The sequence below is a fragment of the Oncorhynchus mykiss genome, chromosome 6 (assembly GCF_013265735.2).
Source record: "Oncorhynchus mykiss isolate Arlee chromosome 6, USDA_OmykA_1.1, whole genome shotgun sequence".
Classification (NCBI taxonomy): domain Eukaryota; kingdom Metazoa; phylum Chordata; class Actinopteri; order Salmoniformes; family Salmonidae; genus Oncorhynchus; species Oncorhynchus mykiss.
In genome coordinates, this window is record NC_048570.1 from 1,455,273 (window position 1) to 1,480,421 (window position 25,149).

The window sequence follows — 25,149 nt, forward strand, 5'->3', positions numbered from 1 at the left end:
GCATGGCGGTGTGCTCCATTTTATACATCTGTCAGCAACGGGTGTGGTTGAATTAGCCAAATCCACTAATTTGAAGGGGTGTCTACATTCTTTTTTATATATAGTGGATATTTTGATATCAAATTATAACATGACATTATAAAAAGAAAGACTCTTCTTCTGTTTCTAGAACACTGACGTGTCTTTCTTCAACTGAACATAATGACCACATTATTCTCAGTCAACAAGACTAGCATCTTCATTCTAATATCGACCCAGTCTTTCCCTCCCAGTGAGTCCCTTGGCCAGCTAGGTGGAATGTCAAGGACAGGGTCCGAGGAGTGCCGGTCCGGTGGAGGCATTGTGTTCTGGGGGTTAGGTACAGCACAGAACAACGTCAACGGCACAGTGCCCGCCTGGGAACCGGCAGAGGGGAGGCAAGGATCTGGCACTAGCCGTGCTGCCAGTATCTGGTAGTGACAGACATAGTGGCCTGTTGGTGTGGTGCCACAGGGGAGAGAGGAGGAGGAGGAGACGAGGAGGAGGAGAGAAGAAGTAGGAGAAGGAGGAGAGGAGAAGGAAGAGGAGAGAGGAAGAGGAGGAGAGAGGAAGAGAAGGAGGAGAAGGGAGGAAGAGGAGAGTGGAAGAGCAGAGAGGAGGAGGAGGAGGAGGAGAGAGGAAGTGAGGAAGAGGAGGAGAGAGGAAGAGAAGGAGGAGATAGAGAGAGGAGGAGGAGAGAGGAAGAGAAGGAGGAGGAGGAGAGAGGAAGAGGAGGAGAAGGAGGAGGTTAGAGGAAGAGGAGAGGAAAAGAAGAGGAAGAGGAAGAGAAGGAGGAAGAGGAGAAGGAGGAGAGAGGAAGAGGAGAGAGAAGGAAGTGGAGAGAAGAGGAGGAGAGGCAGAGAAGGAGAAAGAGGAGAGAGGAGGAGGAAGAGGAGGAGGAAGAGGAAGAGAAGGATGAAGAGGAGAAAGGAAGAGAAAGAGGACGAGGAGGAAGAGGAGAGAGGAGAGGAAGAGAAGGATGAAGAGGAGAAAGGAAGAGAAGGAGGAGGAAGAGGAGGGAGGAGGAGGAGAGAGGAAGAGAAGAAGAGAGATGAAGAGGAGGAGGAGGAGTGAGGAAGAGGAGAGGAAGAGAAGGAGAGAGGAAGAGAGAGGAAGAGGCAGAGAAGGAGGAGGAGAGAGGAAGAAGAGAGAGAAGGAGAGAGAAGGAGGAAGAGGAGAGAGGAGAAGGAGGTGGAAGAGGAGAGAGGAGGAGGAAGAGGAGAGAGGAAGAGAAGGATGAAGAGGAGAAAGGAAGAGAAGGAGGAGGAAGAGGAGAGAGGAGGAGGAAGAGGAGAGAGGAGGAGAATGAGGAGAGAGGAGGAAGAGGAGAGAGGAAGAGAAGGATGAAGAGGAGAATGGAAGAGAAGGAGGAGAAGGAGGAGGAAGAGGAGAGATGAGGAGGAAGAGGAGAGATGAAGAGGAGAGAGGAAAAAGGAGAGGAGGTGAAAGAGAAGAGAGAAAGAAAGGAAGAGGAGAGAGGAGGAGGAAGATGAGAGACAGGAGAAGAGAGAAAGAGGAGACAGGAAGAGAAAGAGAAGGAAGATGAGAGAGTAGGAGAAGAGAGGAAGAGGAGAGAGGAAAAGGAGAGAGTAGGAGAAAGAGGAGAGAGAAGGATGAGGAGGATGTAGAGGAGAGGAAGAGGAGAGAGGAAGAGATGAATGAGGAGGGTGAGGGGAGGAGCAGGAGAAAGGAGGAGGGAGGAAGAGGAGGAGGAGGATAGGGAGGCGAGAGGAGAGGAGGGGAACACTACTCTGATAACCAGTTTTCTAACCCTGTTTAGATAACCAGGCCGACTGACTGTGCAGGACTGTACAAGGTCAATGTGCCAAACTGTACCTCCTTACTGCAAACAGACAAGCTCCAAAACAACTGGAAGGTCTTGTGATTATTATACTAGAAATACAACACAACTAAGAACCACCATATCCATCTCTTCTTCTACCTGTCTATTTCCTCTTCTACCTGTCCATCTCCCCTTCTACCTGTCCATCTCCTCCCTCAACTGTCCATCTCCTCTCACCTGTCCATCTCCTCTTGTACCTGTCCATCTCCTCTCTCACCTGTCCATCTCCTCTCACCTGTCCATCTCCTCTCACCTGTCCAGCTCCTCTTCTACCTGTCCATCTCCCCTTCTACCTGTCCATCTCCTCCCTCAACTGTCCATCTCCTCTCACCTGTCCATCTCCTCTCTCACCTGTCCATCTCCTCTCACCTGTCCATCTCCTCTTCAACCTGTCCATCTCCTCTTCTACCTGTCCATCTCTTCTTCTACCTGTCCATCTCCTCTTCTACCTGTCCATCTCCTCTCACCTGTCCATCTCTTCTTCTACCTGTCCATCTCCTCTTCTACCTGTCCAGCTCCTCTTCTACCTGTCCATCTCTTCTTCTACCTGTCCATCTCCTCTTCTACCTGTCCATCTCCTCTTCTACCTGTCCATCTCCTCTTCTACCTGTCCATCTCCTCTCACCTGTCCATCTCCTCTTCAACCTGTCCATCTCCTCTCACCTGTCCATCTCCTCTTCAACCATGTCCATCTCCTCTTCTACCTGTCCATCTCCTCTCACCTGTCCATCTCCTCTTCTACCTGTCCATCTCCTCTTCTACCTGTCCATCTCTTCTTCTACCTGTCCATCTCCTCTTCTACCTGTCCATCTCCTCTCACCTGTCCATCTCTTCTTCTACCTGTCCATCTCCTCTTCTACCTGTCCAGCTCCTCTTCTACCTGTCCATCTCTTCTTCTACCTGTCCATCTCCTCTTCTACCTGTCCATCTCCTCTTCTACCTGTCCATCTCCTCTTCTACCTGTCCATCTCCTCTTCTACCTGTCCATCTCCTCTCACCTGTCCATCTCCTCTCACCTGTCCATCTCCTCTTCAACCTGTCCATCTCCTCTTCTACCTGTCCATCTCTTCTTCTACCTGTCCATCTCCTCTTCTACCTGTCCAGCTCCTCTTCTACCTGTCCATCTCTTCTTCTACCTGTCCATCTCCTCTTCTACCTGTCCATCTCCTCTTCTACCTGTCCATCTCTTCTTCTACCTGTCCATCTCCTCTTCTACCTGTCCATCTCCTCTTCTACCTGTCCATCTCCTCTTCTACCTGTCCATCTCCTCTACCTGTCCATCTCCTCTTCTACCTGTCCATCTCCTCTTCTACCTGTCCATCTCCTCTTCTACCTGTCCATCTCCTCTTCTACCTGTCCATCTCCTCTCACCTGTCCATCTTCTCTTCTACCTGTCCATCTCCTCTTCTACCTGTCCATCTCCTCTTCTACCTGTCCATCTCCTCTTCTACCTGTCCATCTCCTCTTCTACCTGTCCATCTCCTCTTCTACCTGTCCATCTCCTCTCACCTGTCCATCTCCTCTTCTACCTGTCCATCTCCTCTTCTACCTGTCCATCTCCTCTTCTACCTGTCCATCTCCTCTTCTACCTGTCCATCTCCTCTTCTACCTGTCCATCTCCTCTTCTACCTGTCCATCTCCTCTCACCTGTCCATCTCCTCTTCTACCTGTCCATCTCCTCTTCTACCTGTCCATCTCCTCTTCTACCTGTCCATCTCCTCTCACCTGTCCATCTCCTCTTCTACCTGTCCATCTCCTCTTCTACCTGTCCATCTCCTCTTCTACCTGTCCAGCTCCTCTTCTACCTGTCCATTTCCTCTTCAACCTGTCCATCTCCTATTCTACCTGTCCATCTCCTCTTCTACCTGTCCAGCTCCTCTTCTACCTGTCCATTTCCTCTTCAACCTGTCCATCTCTTCTTCTACCTGTCCATCTCCTCTTCTACCTGTCCAGCTCCTATTCTACCAGTCCATCTCCTATTCTACCAGTCCATCTCCTCTTCTACCTGTCCATCTCCTCTTCTACCTGTCCAGCTCCTCTTCTACCTGTCCATTTCCTCTTCAACCTGTCCATCTCCTATTCTACCAGTCCATCTCCTCTTCGACCTGTCCATCTCCTCTTCTACCTGTCCATCTCCTCTCTTACCTGTCCATCTCCTCTCACCTGTCCATCTACTCTCACCTGTCCCATCTCCTCTTCTACCTGTCCATCTCCTCTCCTACCTGGCCATCTCCTCTCCTACCTGTCCATCTCCTCTCCTACCTGTCCAGCTCCTGTCCTCTTCTGACTGGCTGACCGGCTGGCTGACTGACTGGCTGACCTGCTGGCTGTCTGACTGGCTGTCTAACTGGCTGTCTGATTGACTGGCTGTCTGATTGACTGGCTGGTTCTCTGGCTGTCTGACTGACTGGCTAGCTGTCCGACTGACTTACTGACTGTCTGGCTGTCTGACTGACTGGCTAACTATTGCCATGTTACTTACTACCTGTCAGGTAAAAATTTGTCAACAAATAATATGATCTCTAACAGAGGTATAAACAAGAACCTAGAAGCCCACTGTAGAAGACAATACAAAAACAAACTGTGGACCACCCATATTTGGCTAAATCTGAATAACCTAGAAATATCTGCGTGAATATATCGGCATGACAGTATCTGGCTATATCTGGAGGGCTAAATCTGACTAAGCTAGCAATATCTGCATTACAATATCTACATTACAATATCTACATTACAATATCTACATTACTATATCTACATTACAATATCTACATTACAATATCTGCATTACAATATCTACATTACAATATCTACATTACAATATCTACATTACAATATCTACATTACAATATCTGCATTACAATATCTACATTACTATATCTGCATTACAATATCTACATTACTATATCTACATTACTATATCTGCATTACAATATCTACATTACTATATCTGGAGGGCTAAATCTGACTAACCTAGCAATATCTACATTACAATATCTACATTACAATATCTGCATTACAATATCTACATTACAATATCTACATTACTATATCTGGAGGGCTAAATCTGACTAACCTAGCAATATCTACATTACTATATCTGCATTACAATATCTACATTACTATATCTGCATTACAATATCTACATTACTATATCTACATTACTATATCTGGAGGGCTAAATCTGACTAACCTAGCAATATCTACATTACTATATCTGCATTACAATATCTACATTACTATATCTACATTACAATATCTGCATTACTATATCTACATTACTATATCTGCATTACTATATCTACATTACTATATCTGCATTACAATATCTGCATTACAATATCTGCATTACAATATCTGCATTACAATATCTGCATTACAATATCTGCATTACAATATCTGCATTACAATATCTACATTACAATATCTGCATTACAATATCTACATTACAATATCTGCATTACAATATCTGCATTACAATATCTGCATTACAATATCTGCATTACAATATCTACATTACAATATCTACATTACAATATCTGGAGGGCTAAATCGGACTAACCTAGCAATATCTACATTACTATATCTGGAGGGCTAAATCGGACTAACCTAGCAATATCTACATTACAATATCTACATTACAATATCTACATTACAATATCTACATTACAATATCTACATTACAATATCTACATTACTATATCTGCATTACAATATCTACATTACTATATCTGGAGGGCTAAATCGGACTAACCTAGCAATATCTGCATTACTATATCTGGAGGGCTAAATCTGACTAACCTAGCAATATCTACATTACAATATCTGGAGGGCTAAATCGGACTAACCTAGCAATATCTGCATTACTATATCTACATTACTATATCTGGAGGGCTAAATCTGACTAACCTAGCAATATCTGCATTACTATATCTACATTACTATATCTGCATTACAATATCTGCATTACAATATCTACATTACAATATCTACATTACAATATCTACATTACAATATCTGCATTACTATATCTGGAGGGCTAAATCTGACTAACCTAGCAATATCTGCATTACTATATCTACATTACTATATCTGCATTACAATATCTGCATTACAATATCTACATTACAATATCTACATTACAATATCTACATTACAATATCTGCATTACTATATCTACATTACTATATCTGCATTACAATATCTGCATTACAATATCTACATTACAATATCTACATTACAATATCTGCATTACAATATCTGCATTACAATATCTACATTACAATATCTACATTACAATATCTACATTACAATATCTACATTACTATATCTGCATTACAATATCTGCATTACAATATCTGCATTACAATATCTGCATTACTATATCTGGAGGGCTAAATCTGACTAACCTAGCAATATCTACATTACAATATCTGGAGGGCTAAATCGGACTAACCTAGCAATATCTGCATTACTATATCTACATTACTATATCTGGAGGGCTAAATCGGACTAACCTAGCAATATCTGCATTACTATATCTACATTACTATATCTGGAGGGCTAAATCGGACTAACCTAGCAATATCTGCATTACAATATCTGGCTATATCTGGAGGGCTAAATCGGATTAACCTAGCAATATCTACATTACTATATCTGGAGGGCTAAATCTGACTAACCTAGCAATATCTACATTACTATATCTACATTACAATATCTACATTACAATATCTACATTACAATATCTACATTACAATATCTACATTACAATATCTGCATTACAATATCTGCATTACAATATCTACATTACTATATCTACATTACAATATCTACATTACAATATCTACATTACAATATCTACATTACTATATCTGGAGGGCTAAATCTGACTAACCTAGCAATATCTACATTACAATATCTACATTACAATATCTACATTACAATATCTACATTACAATATCTGCATTACTATATCTGGAGGGCTAAATCTGACTAACCTAGCAATATCTACATTACAATATCTACATTACTATATCTGGAGGGCTAAATCTGACTGACCTAGCAATATCTGCATTACAATATCTACATTACTATATCTACATTACAATATCTACATTACAATATCTGCATTACAATATCTGGCTATATCTGGAGGGCTAAATCTGACTAACCTAGCAATATCTACATTACTATATCTGGAGGGCTAAATCGGACTAACCTAGCAATATCTGCATTACTATATCTACATTACTATATCTGGAGGGCTAAATCGGACTAACCTAGCAATATCTGCATTACAATATCTGCATTACTATATCTGGAGGGCTAAATCGGACTAACCTAGCAATATCTACATTACTATATCTGCATCACTATATCTGGAGGGCTAAATCTGACTAACCTAGCAATATCTACATTACAATATCTGCATTACTATATCTACATTACTATATCTGGAGGGCTAAATCGGACTAACCTAGCAATATCTGCATTACAATATCTGGCTATATCTGGAGGGCTAAATCGGATTAACCTAGCAATATCTGCATTACTATATCTACATTACTATATCTGCATTACTATATCTGCATTACCACTACCACCACTACCACTACCACCATGTACTTACCCCCATACTCTCCGTTCCTTAACCCAATTTAGGAATTTTTCTCCAAATGGAGGTGGAAGGTATATGATAGGCGCCCTCACAAACAAGCCACCCTTCTCCAGGCCATGGATGACGCATACAATGACATCACAGCAGACCAATGTCAGGCCTGGATTCACCATGCAATGACATCACGGCAGACCAGTGTCAGGCCTGGATTCACCATGCAATGACATCACGGCAGACCAGTGTCAGGCCTGGATTCACCCGAATATTCTTCCCAAGATGTTTGGCCAATGAAAACATCCATTGTGATGTGGATGAGAACCTGTGGCCAACTCCACAAGACACAGTTGATGGAAATATAAAAGTACAGTTTTCAATCCTTTGTTTTGCTTTTTACAGTAAGCCAGGTGAGGCACACTGCAGTGATGTTTTACAGTAAGCCAGGTGAGGAACACTGCGGTTGACGTTTTACAGTAAGCCAGGTGAGGCACACTACAGTGATGTTTTACAGTAAGCCAGGTGAGGAACACTGCGGTTGATGTTTTACAGTAAGCCAGGTGAGGCACACTGCAGTGATGTTTTACAGTAAGCCAGGTGAGGCACACTGCAGTGATGTTTTACAGTAAGCCAGGTGAGGCACACTGCAGTGATGTTTTACAGTAAGCCAGGTGAGGCACACTGCAGTTGACGTTTTACAGTAAGCCAGGTGAGGCACACTGCAGTGATGTTTTACAGTAAGCCAGGTGAGGCACACTGCAGTTGACGTTTTACAGTAAGCCAGGTGAGGCACACTGCAGTTGACGTTTTACAGTAAGCCAGGTGAGGCACACTGCAGTTGACGTTTTATTGTAATTTTTTTCTTTTTTGTAGCTAATTATTTTTGATTTGATTCAAAGAAACCTATGTTGTGATTTTATTGTATTTCATCAATAAATGTCATATTTTGTTCAATGATTCCACTGTGTCTGTAGTATTCTCTCTACTAGTCCTTTTACAGTGATGTATTTATGTGTAGTAGCATAATGAAACATGTATCACATTTTGTACTACAATATTTAATGATTGTATGAACAACTACACAGTGAAACTATCGGTATCTTGTGTGTGGGTGATCTAAATGAATGTTCCTATGGTATTTCATGATAAATGAGTTATTTGAACCGATGATTTTGCAAGTGCAAGGTTTCTTTAAAGATATGAATGCACAATGCAATGTTTTGAACATTGGACAGCCTGTGTTAAAAGTGATGACCGTTTTGAGTTTTGTGTCTAGAGTTTTGAATAATGACCACAAGGTTCTGAAATTAGTGCCAAAGTGATTGTAAACAACTGTAGGATGACGAGTAGGACTAACAGTACAAATGGCCATAATAAAACCTGGACTTTTGACGTTATTTTTATACGTTTTGCAGAGTCTTTGTCGTGCAGTGTGGACCTCCCCGGATGAACCCAGCCCCTCTCTGGATTCAGTGGAAATGTAAGTGTGTGTATGTATCTGTGTGTGTATAGTATGTGTGTGTGTGTGTATGTGTGTGTGCGTGTGTATCTCTATGTATCTGTGTGTGTGTGTGTGTGTGTGTCGTGTGTGTGTGTGTCGTGTGTGTGTGTGTGTGTGTGTGCGTGTGTGCGTGCGCGTGCATATGTGTGCGTACGTATCTCTGTGTGTATTACTCACAGGTCTGCTTGGTGTCATGGCAGGTGTTGTCCTCCAGAGAGAAGATGGGGGGAACACAGGCTGCCGTGGTCCCCAGCCCCTGACCCAATCCATGGCCCAGACCCTGGCCCAACCCCTGGCCCAGCACCTGGCCCAGACCCTGGCCCAACCCCTGGCCTAGCCCCTGGCTGAGGTAGGAGGCAGAGGAATAGTAGGAATGCATCCGGTACTGAGGAGACACGTTGTGGCTGGATAGACGACTCTCGCCGTTCGGCATCTGTTTCAGACGATAACACACACACACACAGACAGGTGGGGAGAAAATGATTGTCTTTCTCAATTTCAAAATTATATTTAAACAGAGCTTTAAACAGAGCTCACGTCCTCCCTCAGCTTAAAGGAAGTTAAAGGTTAAACAATGCATCATGCATGTTTACGGGGTGGCAGGTAGCCTAGTGGTTAGAGTGTTTAGACTAGTAGCCAAAAGATTGCAAGATCGAATCCCAGAGCTGACAAAGCCTGAACAAGGCAGTTAACCCACTGTTCCTAGGCCGTTGTCAAAAATAAGAATTTGTTCTTAACTGACTTGCCTGGTGTTACTGTCCTTGAAGGTGTTTTAAACTCTGTTATCAGAGACAATATAGGAATCATGAAGGTGTTTTACACATTCACTTTGCTGACGTTGAATGCTGCAGTACGGGGCTCTCAGCATGGTACAGATTTCTCCGTTAGTCCAGGGTTTTTGGTTGGGGAATGTCCGGATTTTTTGATGAATCTTGTGATTGATGATGTGTATTCCTCAACGTTAGAGAATGAATCGTGGTTAATCGTGGTTAGATGAGTCCTATATATATTCCAATCAGTATTCTCCAAATCGTCCTGGAACACTGAGTCTGCTCCCTCTGTCCAGTGTCTCACTATTCTCCCCGTTGGTGGCTCTCTCCCTCTGTCCAGCGTCTCACTATTCTCCCTGTTGGTGGCTCTCTCCCTCTGTCCAGCGTCTCACTATTCTCCCCGTTGGTGGCTCCCTCCCTCTGTCCAGCGTCTCACTATTCTCCCCGTTGGTGGCTCCCTCCCTCTGTCCAGTGTCTCACTATTCTCCCCGTTGGTGGCTCTCTCCCTCTGTCCAGCGTCTCACTATTCTCCCCGTTGGTGGCTCCCTCCCTCTGTCCAGCGTCTCACTATTCTCCCCGTTGGTGGCTCTCTCCCTCTGTCCAGCGTCTCACTATTCTCCCCGTTGGTGGCTCTCTCCCTCTGTCCAGTGTCTCACTATTCTCCCCGTTGGTGGCTCTCTCCCTCTGTCCAGCATCTCACTATTCTCCCCGTTGGTGGCTCTCTCCCTCTGTCCAGTGTCTCACTATTCTCCCCGTTGGTGGCTCTCTCCCTCTGTCCAGTGTCTCACTATTCTCCCCGTTGGTGGCTCTCTCCCTCTGTCCAGCGTCTCACTATTCTCCCCGTTGGTGGCTCTCTCCCTCTGTCCAGTGTCTCACTATTCTCCCCGTTGGTGGCTCTCTCCCTCTGTCCAGTGTCTCACTATTCTCCCCGTTGGTGGCTCTCTCCCTCTGTCCAGCGTCTCACTATTCTCCCCGTTGGTGGCTCCCTCCCTCTGTCCAGCGTCTCACTATTCTCCCCGTTGGTGGCTCTCTCCCTCTGTCCAGCGTCTCACTATTCTCCCCGTTGGTGGCTCCCTCCCTCTGTCCAGTGTCTCACTATTCTCCCCGTTGGTGGCTCTCTCCCTCTGTCCAGCGTCTCACTATTCTCCCCATTGGTGGCTCCTTCGTTGGTTGCTCCCAGTATTGCTGGTAGTTGTACAAGTTGCTGTAGTAGGCTGTAGGGTAGGGTTACAGAGAGGCCTACCTGGTATTGTTGGTAGTTGTACAGGTTACTGTAGTAGGCTGTAGGGTAGGGTTACAGAGAGGCCTACCTGGTATTGTTGGTAGTTGTACAGGTTACTGTAGTAGGCTGTAGGGTAGGGTTACAGAGAGGCCTACCTGGTATTGTTGGTAGTTGTACAAGTTACTGTAGTAGGCTGTAGGGTAGGGTTACAGAGAGGCCTACCTGGTATTGTTGGTAGTTGTATAGGTTACTGTAGTAGGCTGTAGGGTAGGGTTACAGAGAGGCCTACCTGGTATTGTTGGTAGTTGTACAGGTTACTGTAGTAGGCTGTAGGGTAGGGTTACAGAGAGGCCTACCTGGTATTGTTGGTAGTTGTACAGGTTACTGTAGTAGGCTGTAGGGTAGGGTTACAGAGAGGCCTACCTGGTATTGTTGGTAGTTGTACAGGTTACTGTAGTAGGCTGTAGGGTAGGGTTACAGAGAGGCCTACCTGGTATTGTTGGTAGTTGTACAGGTTACTGTAGTAGGCTGTAGGGTAGGGTTACAGAGAGGCCTACCTGGTATTGTTGGTAGTTGTACAGGTTACTGTAGTAGGCTGTAGGGTAGGGTTACAGAGAGGCCTACCTGGTATTGTTGGTAGTTGTACAGGTTACTGTAGTAGGCTGTAGGGTAGCGTGACGGCTGGTAGAAGTTGTAGTAGGAGGTGTCCACCAGGAGGTCAGCTGTTCCGTCAGTAGACTGCCCCCTACTGAACGCTGTGGGGCTGGACGCCAGGCCAGAACGACTACCTACAAGGGATTGAGGACAGGGTTAGAGGTCAGGCAGGGCCAGGTATACTGTCCCTCAGACCAGACCAACTCCCTGCAGGGACAGAGGAACAGGGTTAGGGTTAGAGGTCAGGCAGGGCCAGGTATACTGTCCCTCAGACCAGACCGACTCCCTGCAGGGACAGAGGAACAGGGTTAGGGTTAGAGGTCAGGCAGGGCCAGGTATACTGTCCCTCAGACCAGACCGACTCCCTGCAGGGACAGAGGAACAGGGTTAGGGTTAGAGGTCAGACAGGGCCAGGTATCTGTCCCTCAGACCAGACCGACTCCCTGCAGGGACAGAGGAACAGGATTAGGGTTAGAGGTCAGACAGGGCCAGGTATACTGTCCCTCAGACCAGACCGACTCCATGCAGGGACAGAGGAACAGGGTTAGGGTTAGAGGTCAGGCAGGGCCAGGTATACTGTCCCTCAGACCAGACCGACTCCCTGCAGGGACAGAGGAACAGGGTTAGGGTTAGAGGTCAGGCAGGGCCAGGTATACTGTCCCTCAGACCAGACCGACTCCCTGCAGGGACAGACAGGAGAGAGATTAAAAGACATTCACTCTGCTTTCCATCTGTACACATGCTGAAATTATGGACTTAAAAATCCTCCAGCCAGTGTACTGCCACCCCTAGTACACTGATACCAACTCTGCCAGTTCCAAGAGAGTTCACAAGGTTGGAAACTAATATGCAAAAATCACTGAAGTTGGAGACTTATATCTCCCTCACTAACTTTAAGCATCAGCTGTCAGAGCAGCTTACCGGTCGGTGCAGCTGTACATAGCCCATCTGTAAATAGCCCATCCAACCAACTACCTACCTCATCCCCATTTTTGTTTTTTGTTTTTCTGTTATTTTGCACACCAGTATTTCTACTTGTACATCCTCATCCGCACATCAATCACTCAGTGTTAATTGCTAAATTGTAATTACTTCGCTACTATGGCCTATTTATTGCCTTACCTCCTCACTCCATTTGCACACACTGTATATAGACTTGTTTATACTGTATTATTAACTATATGTTTGTTTATTCCACGTGTAACTCTGTGTTGTTGTTTTTGTCAAACTGCTTTGCTTTATATTGGCCAGGTCGCAGTTGTAAATGAGGACATGTTCTCAACTGGTCTACCTGGTTAAATAAAGGTGTTCTCAACTGGCCTACCTGGTTAAATAAAGGTGTTCAACTAGCCACCTGGTTAAATAAAGGTGTTCTCAACTGGCCTACCTGGTTAAATAAAGGTGTTCTCAACTAGCCTACCTGGTTAAATAAAGGTGTTCTCAACTGGCCACCTGGTTAAATAAAGGTGTTCTCAACTAGCCTACCAGGTTAAATAAAGGTGTTCAACTAGCCACCTGGTTAAATAAAGGTTAAATTTAACAAAAATAAACGATGTCTTTCTGTTTTCAGTCAAGACATTTTTAGTTTTCAGTCTCACACAATAGCACCATCTGCTGGTGGCTGTCCTGAACTGATTCTTCCTGTCAATCTCCATCCTTCTCTTCATTGGTAAAACCATACATACAAACAAATGTGGCATGCCAGCAAAGCAACAACACTACACTAAACAATACATGAGTTGCACTATAACGGTGACAAACTGTGCCCACAAACTGTGAGGGCCAACATAAAGTTGTCCCAACACCTTACCACTGCTACAGTTAACTCAGCATCATTTACTGCCTTTCTAAAAGACATAGCTGAAATGGCTGACTTGCTTTTTAAACAAATGTGGTTCCTGCTGACAATTGAGATGTACAAACTATGACATAGGGGGACAACAAGTGGATAAGAGGCCATCCGTAATTTCGATTAAGACATTAAGAGAGAGACGACGAGGATAGTCAATATAACTATTTCTTCGGCACTTTTGAAATGTACAGCGACAGAATTCAGAACATGGGCCGTTCTTACTTACAGTGTTCTCCCTGTACACCAAGTCAGAACCGTAGGATAAATAAAGAGGGCATATAAGCAGACAATGAAAGCTCTTACAATATTCGATGATTACATTTCTCTGAACATTGAACGCCGTTTGGGTCTTTGCGTGTCAAACAAGATACATGTCATAACATTATTTGACACATTAAATAAGCTTTTAATTTGATACGTCAAATAACACAATTATTTTATAGAATGTTGTGTGTGCTGAATTTGCACGTGCAAGCCAAGCGCCACCACTACTATCAGTAGCACTGTCAAAGTTGTACAAAAAAAGTTGCAGACAACGGCCACAAACGGTGAAAACAGACCAAATTATTAGGGCGAGGAACATGGGCTACTAACAGCTTACGACACAACATACACTTAGTATTACTTTCTCAGCTACAGTCTACATATCTCCCTGGCATATTACATCATTTATACAGCAGCATTTTTTAGACTCATGTTGTAATGTGCTTGAACAGGAAAGTGGCGCAGCGGTCCATCCTGAGGAAATGTTGTCATCAAAGAGAAAGATTTGAACGACCGTTCAAACGTATTTTCCCAGTCGTAGCTCGTTTTCCCGAGTTGTCTTGAACTCACAGTTAGCCACTGATTCCTTCCCAAACCACAACTTGTTGTGTAATGTTGAAAAGGATTTGATTGTCGACTTGATTCATGGCGACGACTGCTAGCTTGCTAGCTAAGATTTTGAAAGTATGATGTTGACATGATCACTCCAATCATTATCTGTGGCCAATGACCTTGAGCCTTCTTGGATGGGCATTTCTAATATAACTCTATGGCAGAACCCAAGGGTTAAAATATTCGAGCTCTAACCTTAGAATTGGGGATGACGTGCTGTCCCATGAGTGACAGAAAACTGAGCCAATCAGGCTCAACACTGTATTTTCTGCTGGCTGCCCCACCACAGAAAGCACTGAGCTGGGCTGAAACACCTGCATTTTGGAGCTGTCTTACTCAAGAAAACAATAAATGATACATGATACAACAACTAACCTACCTCAAGGAGCAGAATTAAGGCATATTTACCATATCAACAACAGTCCTCATCATGTGTTGGGATATCTGGAGTCAACAAAGACACATTTGTCTCAAGCTTCTGCCAGATTCAGCTCTGTGGTATATCTCACTATCAGTAGATTAGGAGACAGAAGTGTTGTGTGTGTCCCAGGTCTGACCGTTGTCCTCATGGCTGAATCACTGAGTGCTCAACTCCTCTCCTCTCTGTCACCGGTCCAGGGGCCACAAACACACACAGTGGCAGCAGCCTTGACCGGGTTGGTATTCCAGTCCAGAGCTGATATCAGGCTTGAAGGAACAAGCTGTTTCTGCCTCCTTACTTCCTCTACCACAGAGTGATCAAAAGATGGACTTGAGGCTGGCACCAGGACTGTACTATAGTACCAGGACATCAGGACTACACTATAGTACCAGGACATCAGGACTATACTGATAGTACCAGGACACTATAGTACCAGTACATCAGGACTATACTGATAGTACCAGGACATCAGGACTACACTATAGTACCAGGACATCAGGACTATACTGATAGTACCAGGACAGCAGGACTAGGACTACACTATAGTACCAGGACATCAGAACTATACTGATAGTACCAGGACTGTACTATCTGATAGTACCAGGACATCAGGACTATACTGATTGTACCAGGACTATACTATAGTACCAGTACATCAGGACTATACTGATAGTACCAGGACAGCAGGACTAGGACTACACTATAATACCAGGACATCAGGACTAGGACTAGGACTACAGTACCAGGACATCAGGACTATACTGATAGTACCAGGACTATACTATAGTACCAGGACATCAGGACTATACTGATAGTACCAGGACATCAGGACTATACTGATAGTACCAGGACATCAGGACTACACTGATAGTACCAGGACATCAGGACTACACTGATAGTACCAGGACATCAGAACTATACTGATAGTACCAGGACATCAGGACTACACTGATAGTACCAGGACATCAGGACTATACTGATAGTACCAGGACTATACTATAGTACCAGGACATCAGAACTATACTGATAGTACCAGGACATCAGAACTATACTGATAGTACCAGGACATCAGGACTATACTGATAGTACCAGGACGTCAGGACTATACTGATAGTACCAGGACATCAGGACTATACTGATAGTACCAGGACATCAGAACTATACTGATAGTACCAGGACATCAGAACTATACTGATAGTACCAGGACATCAGGACTAGGACTACACAGAAAGTCCTCCACATGAGATGCTGTCCACTGAGCTCCCGATGTCTGCAGAGCCAGTTGTGTCCACTGGCCTCCCAATGTCTGCAGAGCCAGTTGTGTCCACTGTCCTCCCGATGTCTGCAGAGCCAGTTGTGTCCACTGGCCTCCCAATGTCTGCAGAGCCAGTTGTGTCCACTGTCCTCCCGATGTCTGCAGAGCCAGTTGTGTCCACTGTCCACAAAATTTCTGTCAGCCGTCGGGGGGGGGGGGTCCCCAAAAGGCCGTCGGGGGGGGTCCCCAAAAGGCCGTCGGGGGGTTCCCCAAAAGGCCGTCGGGGGGGGTCCCCAAAAGGCCGTCGGTGGGGGTCCCCAAAAGGCTAGGGCCGGGACTGACTGCGTGTGTGGGTACCCGCCAGCCACTGCTGCCCCTCATAATGTGTTCAGATTCTTTGTGGCCCCCACCCCTATCAAAATTGCCCATCCCTGGCCTATAAAATAATGATAGACAACAGACTAACTAGATAGCCAATTCAAAACATAACATGTAGCCTGGCTAACTATCTCGCTAGTTAACTAATTAGCTAATAGGATCTATTAATGTCATTGTCATGTCTGATGTCCTAAAATAAATATTGTGAATAACCACAAATGAATGGTTGTGTTAGTAAACCAGGGCAAAACACACCTGTTGGAAAACACCTCTAAAGCAATGAAAATAGCTGCAAAATAATTCTGACACAGTTGGAAAGCTGTTATTCCCCGATATTCAACATTGGCCAAGTCATTCTGACAACATTCAAATATTCTTAGAATAGCCTAAACCACAAATAACTACCAATGCTGGAAATAGATCTCCAGTGAAACCTGCCTTACCAGGCAGATAAACAAGTTAGTTAGTTACCTTGCTTTGAGGTAGCCAACCTTAGCCATTTGATCCCAGATTCATTAAAGTAGGAAAGTATTTTATAAAGACATAATAATATTTGGTTGTAATTGGAATGTTGTAATATTTCTTAGGCCAACCATCCTCCAGGCGAACCTTAAAGGGAAAGTGTTCTATTTTGAGACAAGCTTGACTCTGCAAAGAAGCCAATAGGCAGAGGGGAGCCTGCATTTAAATCTGATAATAATAATGCTAATAATAATAATAATAATGATAATAATCATAATGATAACAATAATTGTATTGTGTAAAGTGGTTCCTTGCATCATTCAACAGAATTTGATGTCACCATTTTGGCCCCTGGTGTTACAGACCATTAGAAGTGACTTGAGCTTTCAGGAAGCTAATCAGTCCTACATGTTCAAAAGGACTAGTGGCAAAAAAGTTCATGTCAAGACCTGTGTTTGATTTTAATATGTTCAACTGATCTAAACCCAATAGTTATAAACATAGGTACCAGATTATATTAGTTGTGGTAGTCACTGTGTTATAAACATAGGTACCAGATTATATTAGTTGTGGTAGTCACTGTGTTATAAACATAGGTACCAGATTATATTAGTTGTGGTAGTCACTGTGTTATAAACATAGGTACCAGATTATATTAGTTGTGGTAGTCACTGTGTTATAAACATAGGTACCAGATTATATTAGTTGTGGTAGTCACTGTGTTATAAACATAGGTACCAGATTATATTAGTTGTGGTAGTCACTGTGTTATAAACATAGGTACCAGATTATATTAGTTGTGGTAGTCACTGTGTTATAAACATAGGTACCAGATTATATTAGTTGTGGTAGTCACTGTGTTATAAACATAGGTACCAGATTATATTAGTTGTGGTAGTCACTGTGTTATAAACATAGGTACCAGATTATATTAGTTGTGGTAGTCATGGCATTATACTGTGTTATAAACATAGGTACTAGATTATATTAGTTGTGGTAGTCACTGTGTTATAAACATAGGTACCAGATTATATTAGTTGTGGTAGTCACTGTGTTATAAACATAGGTACCAGATTATATTAGTTGTGGTAGTCACTGTCTTATAAACATAGGTACCAGATTATATTAGTTGTGGTAGTCACTGTCTTATAAACATAGGTACTAGATTATATTAGTTGTGGTAGTCACTGTGTTATAAACATAGGTACCAGATTATATTAGTTGTGGTAGTCATGGCATTATACTGTGTTATAAACATAGGGACAATATTATATTAGTTGTGGTAGTCACTGTGTTATAAACATAGGTACCAGATTATATTAGTTGTGGTAGTCACTGTGTTATAAACATAGGCACCAGATTATATTAGTTGTGGTAGTCACTGTCTTATAAACATAGGTACCAGATTATATTAGTTGTGGTAGTCACTGTGTTATAACCATAGGTACTAGATTATATTAGTTGTGGTAGTCACTGTGTTATAACCATAGGTACTAGATTATATTAGTTGTGGTAGTCACTGTGTTATAAACATAGGTACCAGATTATATTAGTTGTGGTAGTCACTGTGTTATAAACATAGGCACCAGATTATATTAGTTGTGGTAGTCACTGTCTTATAAACATAGGTACCAGATTATATTAGTTGTGGTAGTCACTGTGTTATAAACATAGGTACTAGATTATATTAGTTGTGGTAGTCACTGTGTTATAAACATAGGTACCAGATTATATTAGTTGTGGTAGTCACTGTGTTATAAACATAGGTACCAGATTATATTAGTTGTGGTAGTCATGGCATTATACTGTGTTATAAACATAGGTAATAGATTATATTAGTTGTGGTAGTCACTGTGTTATAAACATAGGTACCAGATTATATTAGTTGTGGTAGTCACTGTCTTATAAACATAGGTACCAGATTATATTAGTTGTGGTAGTCACTGTGTTATAAACATAGGTACCAGACTATATTAGTTGTGGTAGTCACTGTGTTATAAACATAAGTACCAGATTATATTAGTTGTGGTAGTCACTGTGTTATAAACATAGGCACCAGACTATATTAGTTGTGGTAGTCACTGTGTTATAAACATAGGTACTAGATTATATTTGTTGTGGTAGTCACTGTGTTATAAACATAGGTGCTAGATTATATTAGTTGTGGTAGTCACTGTGTTATAACCATAGGTACTAGATTATATTAGTTGTGGTAGTCACTGTGTTATAAACATAGGTACTAGATTATATTAGTTGTGGTAGTCACTGTGTTATAAACATAGGTACCACATTATATTAGTTGTGGTAGTCACTGTGTTATAAACATAGGTACTAGATTATATTAGTTGTGGTAGTCACTGTGTTATAAACATAGGTACTAGATTATATTAGTTGTGGTAGTCACTGTGTTATAAACATAGGTACTAGATTATATTAGTTGTGGTAGTCACTGTGTTATAAACATAGGTACTAGATTATATTTGTTGTGGTAGTCACTGTGTTATAAACATAGGTACTAGATTATATTAGTTGTGGTAGTCACTGTGTTATAAACATAGGAACTATATTATATTAGTTGTGGTAGTCACTGTGTTATAAACATAGGTACTAGATTATATTAGATGTGGTAGTCACTGTGTTATAAACATAGGTACTATATTATATTTGTTGTGGTAGTCACTGTGTTATAAACATGGGCACCAGATTATATTAGTTGTGGTAGTCACTGTGTTATAAACATAGGTACTAGATTATATTAGTTGTGGTAGTCATGGCATTATACTGTGTTATAAACATAGGCACCAGATTATATTAGTTGTGGTAGTCACTGTGTTATAAACATAGGTGCTAGATTATATTAGTTGTGGTAGTCACTGTGTTATAAACATAGGTACTAGATTATATTAGTTGTGGTAGTCACTGTGTTATAAACATAGGTACTAGATTATATTTGTTGTGGTAGTCACTGTGTTATAAACATAGGTACTAGATTATATTAGTTGTGGTAGTCACTGTGTTATAAACATAGGTACTAGATTATATTAATTGTGGTAGTCACTGTGTTATAAACATAGGTACCAGATTATATTAGTTGTGGTAGTCACTGTGTTATAAACATAGGTACCAGATTATATTAGTTGTGGTAGTCATGGCATTATACTGTGTTATAAACATAGGCACCAGATTATATTAGTTGTGGTAGTCACTGTGTTATAAACATAGGTGCTAGATTATATTAGTTGTGGTAGTCACTGTGTTATAAACATAGGTACTAGATTATATTAGTTGTGGTAGTCACTGTGTTATAAACATAGGTACTAGATTATATTAGTTGTGGTAGTCACTGTGTTATAAACATAGGTACTAGATTATGTTAGCTGTGGTAGTCACTGTGTTATAAACATAGGTACTAGATTATATTAGTTGTGGTAGTCACTGTGTTATAAACATAAGTACTAGATTATATTAGTTGTGGTAGTCACTGTGTTATAACCATAGGTACTAGATTATATTAGTTGTGGTAGTCACTGTGTTATAAACATAGGTACTAGATTATATTAGTTGTGGTAGTCACTGTGTTATAAACATGGGCACCAGATTATATTAGTTGTGGTAGTCACTGTGTTATAAACATAGGTACTAGATTATATTAGTTGTGGTAGTCATGGCATTATACTATATACATAGGCACCAGATTATATTAGTTGTGGTAGTCACTGTGTTATAAACATAGGTACTAGATTATATTAGTTGTGGTAGTCACTGTGTTATAAACATAGGTACTAGATTATATTAGTTGTGGTAGTCACTGTGTTATAAACATGGGCACCAGATTATATTAGTTGTGGTAGTCACTGTGTTATAAACATAGGTACTAGATTATATTAGTTGTGGTAGTCATGGCATTATACTGTGTTATAAACATAGGCACCAGATTATATTAGTTGTGGTAGTCACTGTGTTATAAACATAGGTGCTAGATTATATTAGTTGTGGTAGTCACTGTGTTATAAACATAGGTACTAGATTATATTAGTTGTGGTAGTCACTGTGTTATAAACATAGGTACTAGATTATATTAATTGTGGTAGTCACTGTGTTATAAACATAGGTACCAGATTATATTAGTTGTGGTAGTCACTGTGTTATAAACATAGGTACCAGATTATATTAGTTGTGGTAGTCATGGCATTATACTGTGTTATAAACATAGGCACCAGATTATATTAGTTGTGGTAGTCACTGTGTTATAAACATAGGTGCTAGATTATATTAGTTGTGGTAGTCACTGTGTTATAAACATAGGTACTAGATTATATTAGTTGTGGTAGTCACTGTGTTATAAACATAGGTACTAGATTATATTAGTTGTGGTAGTCACTGTGTTATAAACATAGGTACTAGATTATGTTAGCTGTGGTAGTCACTGTGTTATAAACATAGGTACTAGATTATATTAGTTGTGGTAGTCACTGTGTTATAAACATAAGTACTAGATTATATTAGTTGTGGTAGTCACTGTGTTATAACCATAGGTACTAGATTATATTAGTTGTGGTAGTCACTGTGTTATAAATTTAGGTACTAGATTATATTAGTTGTGGTAGTCACTGTGTTATAAATTTAGGTACTAGATTATATTAGTTGTGGTAGTCACTGTGTTATAAACATAGGTACTAGATTATATTAGTTGTGGTAGTCATGGCATTATACTATATACATAGGCACCAGATTATATTAGTTGTGGTAGTCACTGTGTTATAAACATAGGTACTAGATTATATTAGTTGTGGTAGTCACTGTGTTATAAACATAGGTACTAGATTATATTAGTTGTGGTAGTCACTGTGTTATAAAAATAGGCACCAGATTATATTAGTTGTGGTAGTCACTGTGTTATAAATGTAGGTACTAGATTATATTAGTTGTGGTAGTCATGGCATTATACTATATACATAGGCACTAGATTATATTAGTTGTGGTAGTCACTGTGTTATAAACATAGGTACTAGATTATATTAGTTGTGGTAGTCACTGTGTTATAAACATAGGTACCAGATTATATTAGTTGTGGTAGTCACTGTGTTATAAACATAGGCACCAGATTATATTAGTTGTGGTAGTCACTGTGTTATAAACATAGGTACTAGATTATATTAGTTGTGGTAGTCACTGTGTTATAAACATAGGTACTAGATTATATTTGTTGTGGTAGTCACTGTGTTATAAACATAGGTACCAGATTATATTAGTTGTGGTAGTCACTGTGTTATAAACATAGGCACCAGATTATATTAGTTGTGGTAGTCATGGCATTATACAGTGTTATAAACATAGGCACCAGATTATATTAGTTGTGGTAGTCACTGTGTTATAAACATAGGTACTAGATTATATTTGTTGTGGTAGTCACTGTGTTATAAACATAGGTACTAGATTATATTAGTTGTGGTAGTCATGGAATTATACTGTGTTATAAACATAGGCACCAGATTATATTAGTTGTGGTAGTCACTGTGTTATAAACATAGGTACCAGATTATATTAGTTGTGGTAGTCACTGTGTTATAAACATAGGTACTAGATTATATTAGTTGTGGTAGTCACTGTGTTATAAACATAGGTACCAGATTATATTAGTTGTGGTAGTCACTGTGTTATAAACATAGGTACCAGATTATATTAGTTGTGGTAGTCACTGTGTTATAAACATAGGTACTAGATTATATTAGTTGTGGTAGTCACTGTGTTATAAACATAGGTACTAGATTATATTTGTTGTGGTAGTCACTGTGTTATAAACATAGGTACCAGATTATATTAGTTGTGGTAGTCACTGTGTTATAAACATAGGTACTAGATTATATTAGTTGTGGTAGTCATGGCATTATACAGTGTTATAAACATAGGCACCAGATTATATTAGTTGTGGTAGTCACTGTGTTATAAACATAGGTACTAGATTATATTTGTTGTGGTAGTCACTGTGTTATAAACATAGGTACTAGATTATATTAGTTGTGGTAGTCACTGTGTTATAAACATAAGTACTAGATTATATTAGTTGTGGTAGTCACTGTGTTATAACCATAGGTACTAGATTATATTAGTTGTGGTAGTCACTGTGTTATAAATTTAGGTACTAGATTATATTAGTTGTGGTAGTCACTGTGTTATAAATTTAGGTACTAGATTATATTAGTTGTGGTAGTCACTGTGTTATAAACATAGGTACTAGATTATATTAGTTGTGGTAGTCATGGCATTATACTATATACATAGGCACCAGATTATATTAGTTGTGGTAGTCACTGTGTTATAAACATAGGTACTAGATTATATTAGTTGTGGTAGTCACGGTGTTATAAACATAGGTACTAGATTATATTAGTTGTGGTAGTCACGGTGTTATAAACATAGGTAATAGATTATATTAGTTGTGGTAGTCACTGTGTTATAAACATAGGTACTAGATTATATTTGTTGTGGTAGTCACTGTGTTATAAACATAGGCACCAGATTATATTAGTTGTGGTAGTCACTGTGTTATAAACATAGGTACTAGATTATATTAGTTGTGGTAGTCATGGCATTATACTATATACATAGGCACCAGATTATATTAGTTGTGGTAGTCACTGTGTTATAAACATAGGTACTAGATTATATTAGTTGTGGTAGTCACGGTGTTATAAACATAGGTACTAGATTATATTAGTTGTGGTAGTCACTGTGTTATAAACATAGGTAATAGATTATATTAGTTGTGGTAGTCACTGTGTTATAAACATGGGCACCAGATTATATTAGTTGTGGTAGTCACTGTGTTATAAACATAGGTACTAGATTATATTAGTTGTGGTAGTCATGGCATTATACTATATACATAGGCACCAGATTATATTAGTTGTGGTAGTCACTGTGTTATAAACATAGGTACTAGATTATATTAGTTGTGGTAGTCACTGTGTTATAAACATAGGTACTAGATTATATTAGTTGTGGTAGTCACTGTGTTATAAACATGGGCACCAGATTATATTAGTTGTGGTAGTCACTGTGTTATAAACATAGGTACTAGATTATATTAGTTGTGGTAGTCATGGCATTATACTGTGTTATAAACATAGGCACCAGATTATATTAGTTGTGGTAGTCACTGTGTTATAAACATAGGTGCTAGATTATATTAGTTGTGGTAGTCACTGTGTTATAAACATAGGTACTAGATTATATTAGTTGTGGTAGTCACTGTGTTATAAACATAGGTACTAGATTATATTAATTGTGGTAGTCACTGTGTTATAAACATAGGTACCAGATTATATTAGTTGTGGTAGTCACTGTGTTATAAACATAGGTACCAGATTATATTAGTTGTGGTAGTCATGGCATTATACTGTGTTATAAACATAGGCACCAGATTATATTAGTTGTGGTAGTCACTGTGTTATAAACATAGGTGCTAGATTATATTAGTTGTGGTAGTCACTGTGTTATAAACATAGGTACTAGATTATATTAGTTGTGGTAGTCACTGTGTTATAAACATAGGTACTAGATTATATTAGTTGTGGTAGTCACTGTGTTATAAACATAGGTACTAGATTATGTTAGCTGTGGTAGTCACTGTGTTATAAACATAGGTACTAGATTATATTAGTTGTGGTAGTCACTGTGTTATAAACATAAGTACTAGATTATATTAGTTGTGGTAGTCACTGTGTTATAACCATAGGTACTAGATTATATTAGTTGTGGTAGTCACTGTGTTATAAATTTAGGTACTAGATTATATTAGTTGTGGTAGTCACTGTGTTATAAATTTAGGTACTAGATTATATTAGTTGTGGTAGTCACTGTGTTATAAACATAGGTACTAGATTATATTAGTTGTGGTAGTCATGGCATTATACTATATACATAGGCACCAGATTATATTAGTTGTGGTAGTCACTGTGTTATAAACATAGGTACTAGATTATATTAGTTGTGGTAGTCACTGTGTTATAAACATAGGTACTAGATTATATTAGTTGTGGTAGTCACTGTGTTATAAAAATAGGCACCAGATTATATTAGTTGTGGTAGTCACTGTGTTATAAATGTAGGTACTAGATTATATTAGTTGTGGTAGTCATGGCATTATACTATATACATAGGCACTAGATTATATTAGTTGTGGTAGTCACTGTGTTATAAACATAGGTACTAGATTATATTAGTTGTGGTAGTCACTGTGTTATAAACATAGGTACCAGATTATATTAGTTGTGGTAGTCA

The 25,149-nt window shown here is 40.4% G+C and overlaps 1 protein-coding gene across 1 annotated transcript in view; it reads right to left on the minus strand.

Moving 5' to 3' along the window:
* dmrt1 (doublesex and mab-3 related transcription factor 1) overlaps positions 1–25,149 on the minus strand; it is a 78,118-nt gene that overhangs the window by 35,886 nt on the left and 17,083 nt on the right. The window contains 2 exon segments of the mRNA NM_001124269.1: positions 9,154–9,409; positions 11,593–11,756. Of these exon segments, the coding sequence (NP_001117741.1) occupies positions 9,154–9,409; positions 11,593–11,756 (420 nt within the window).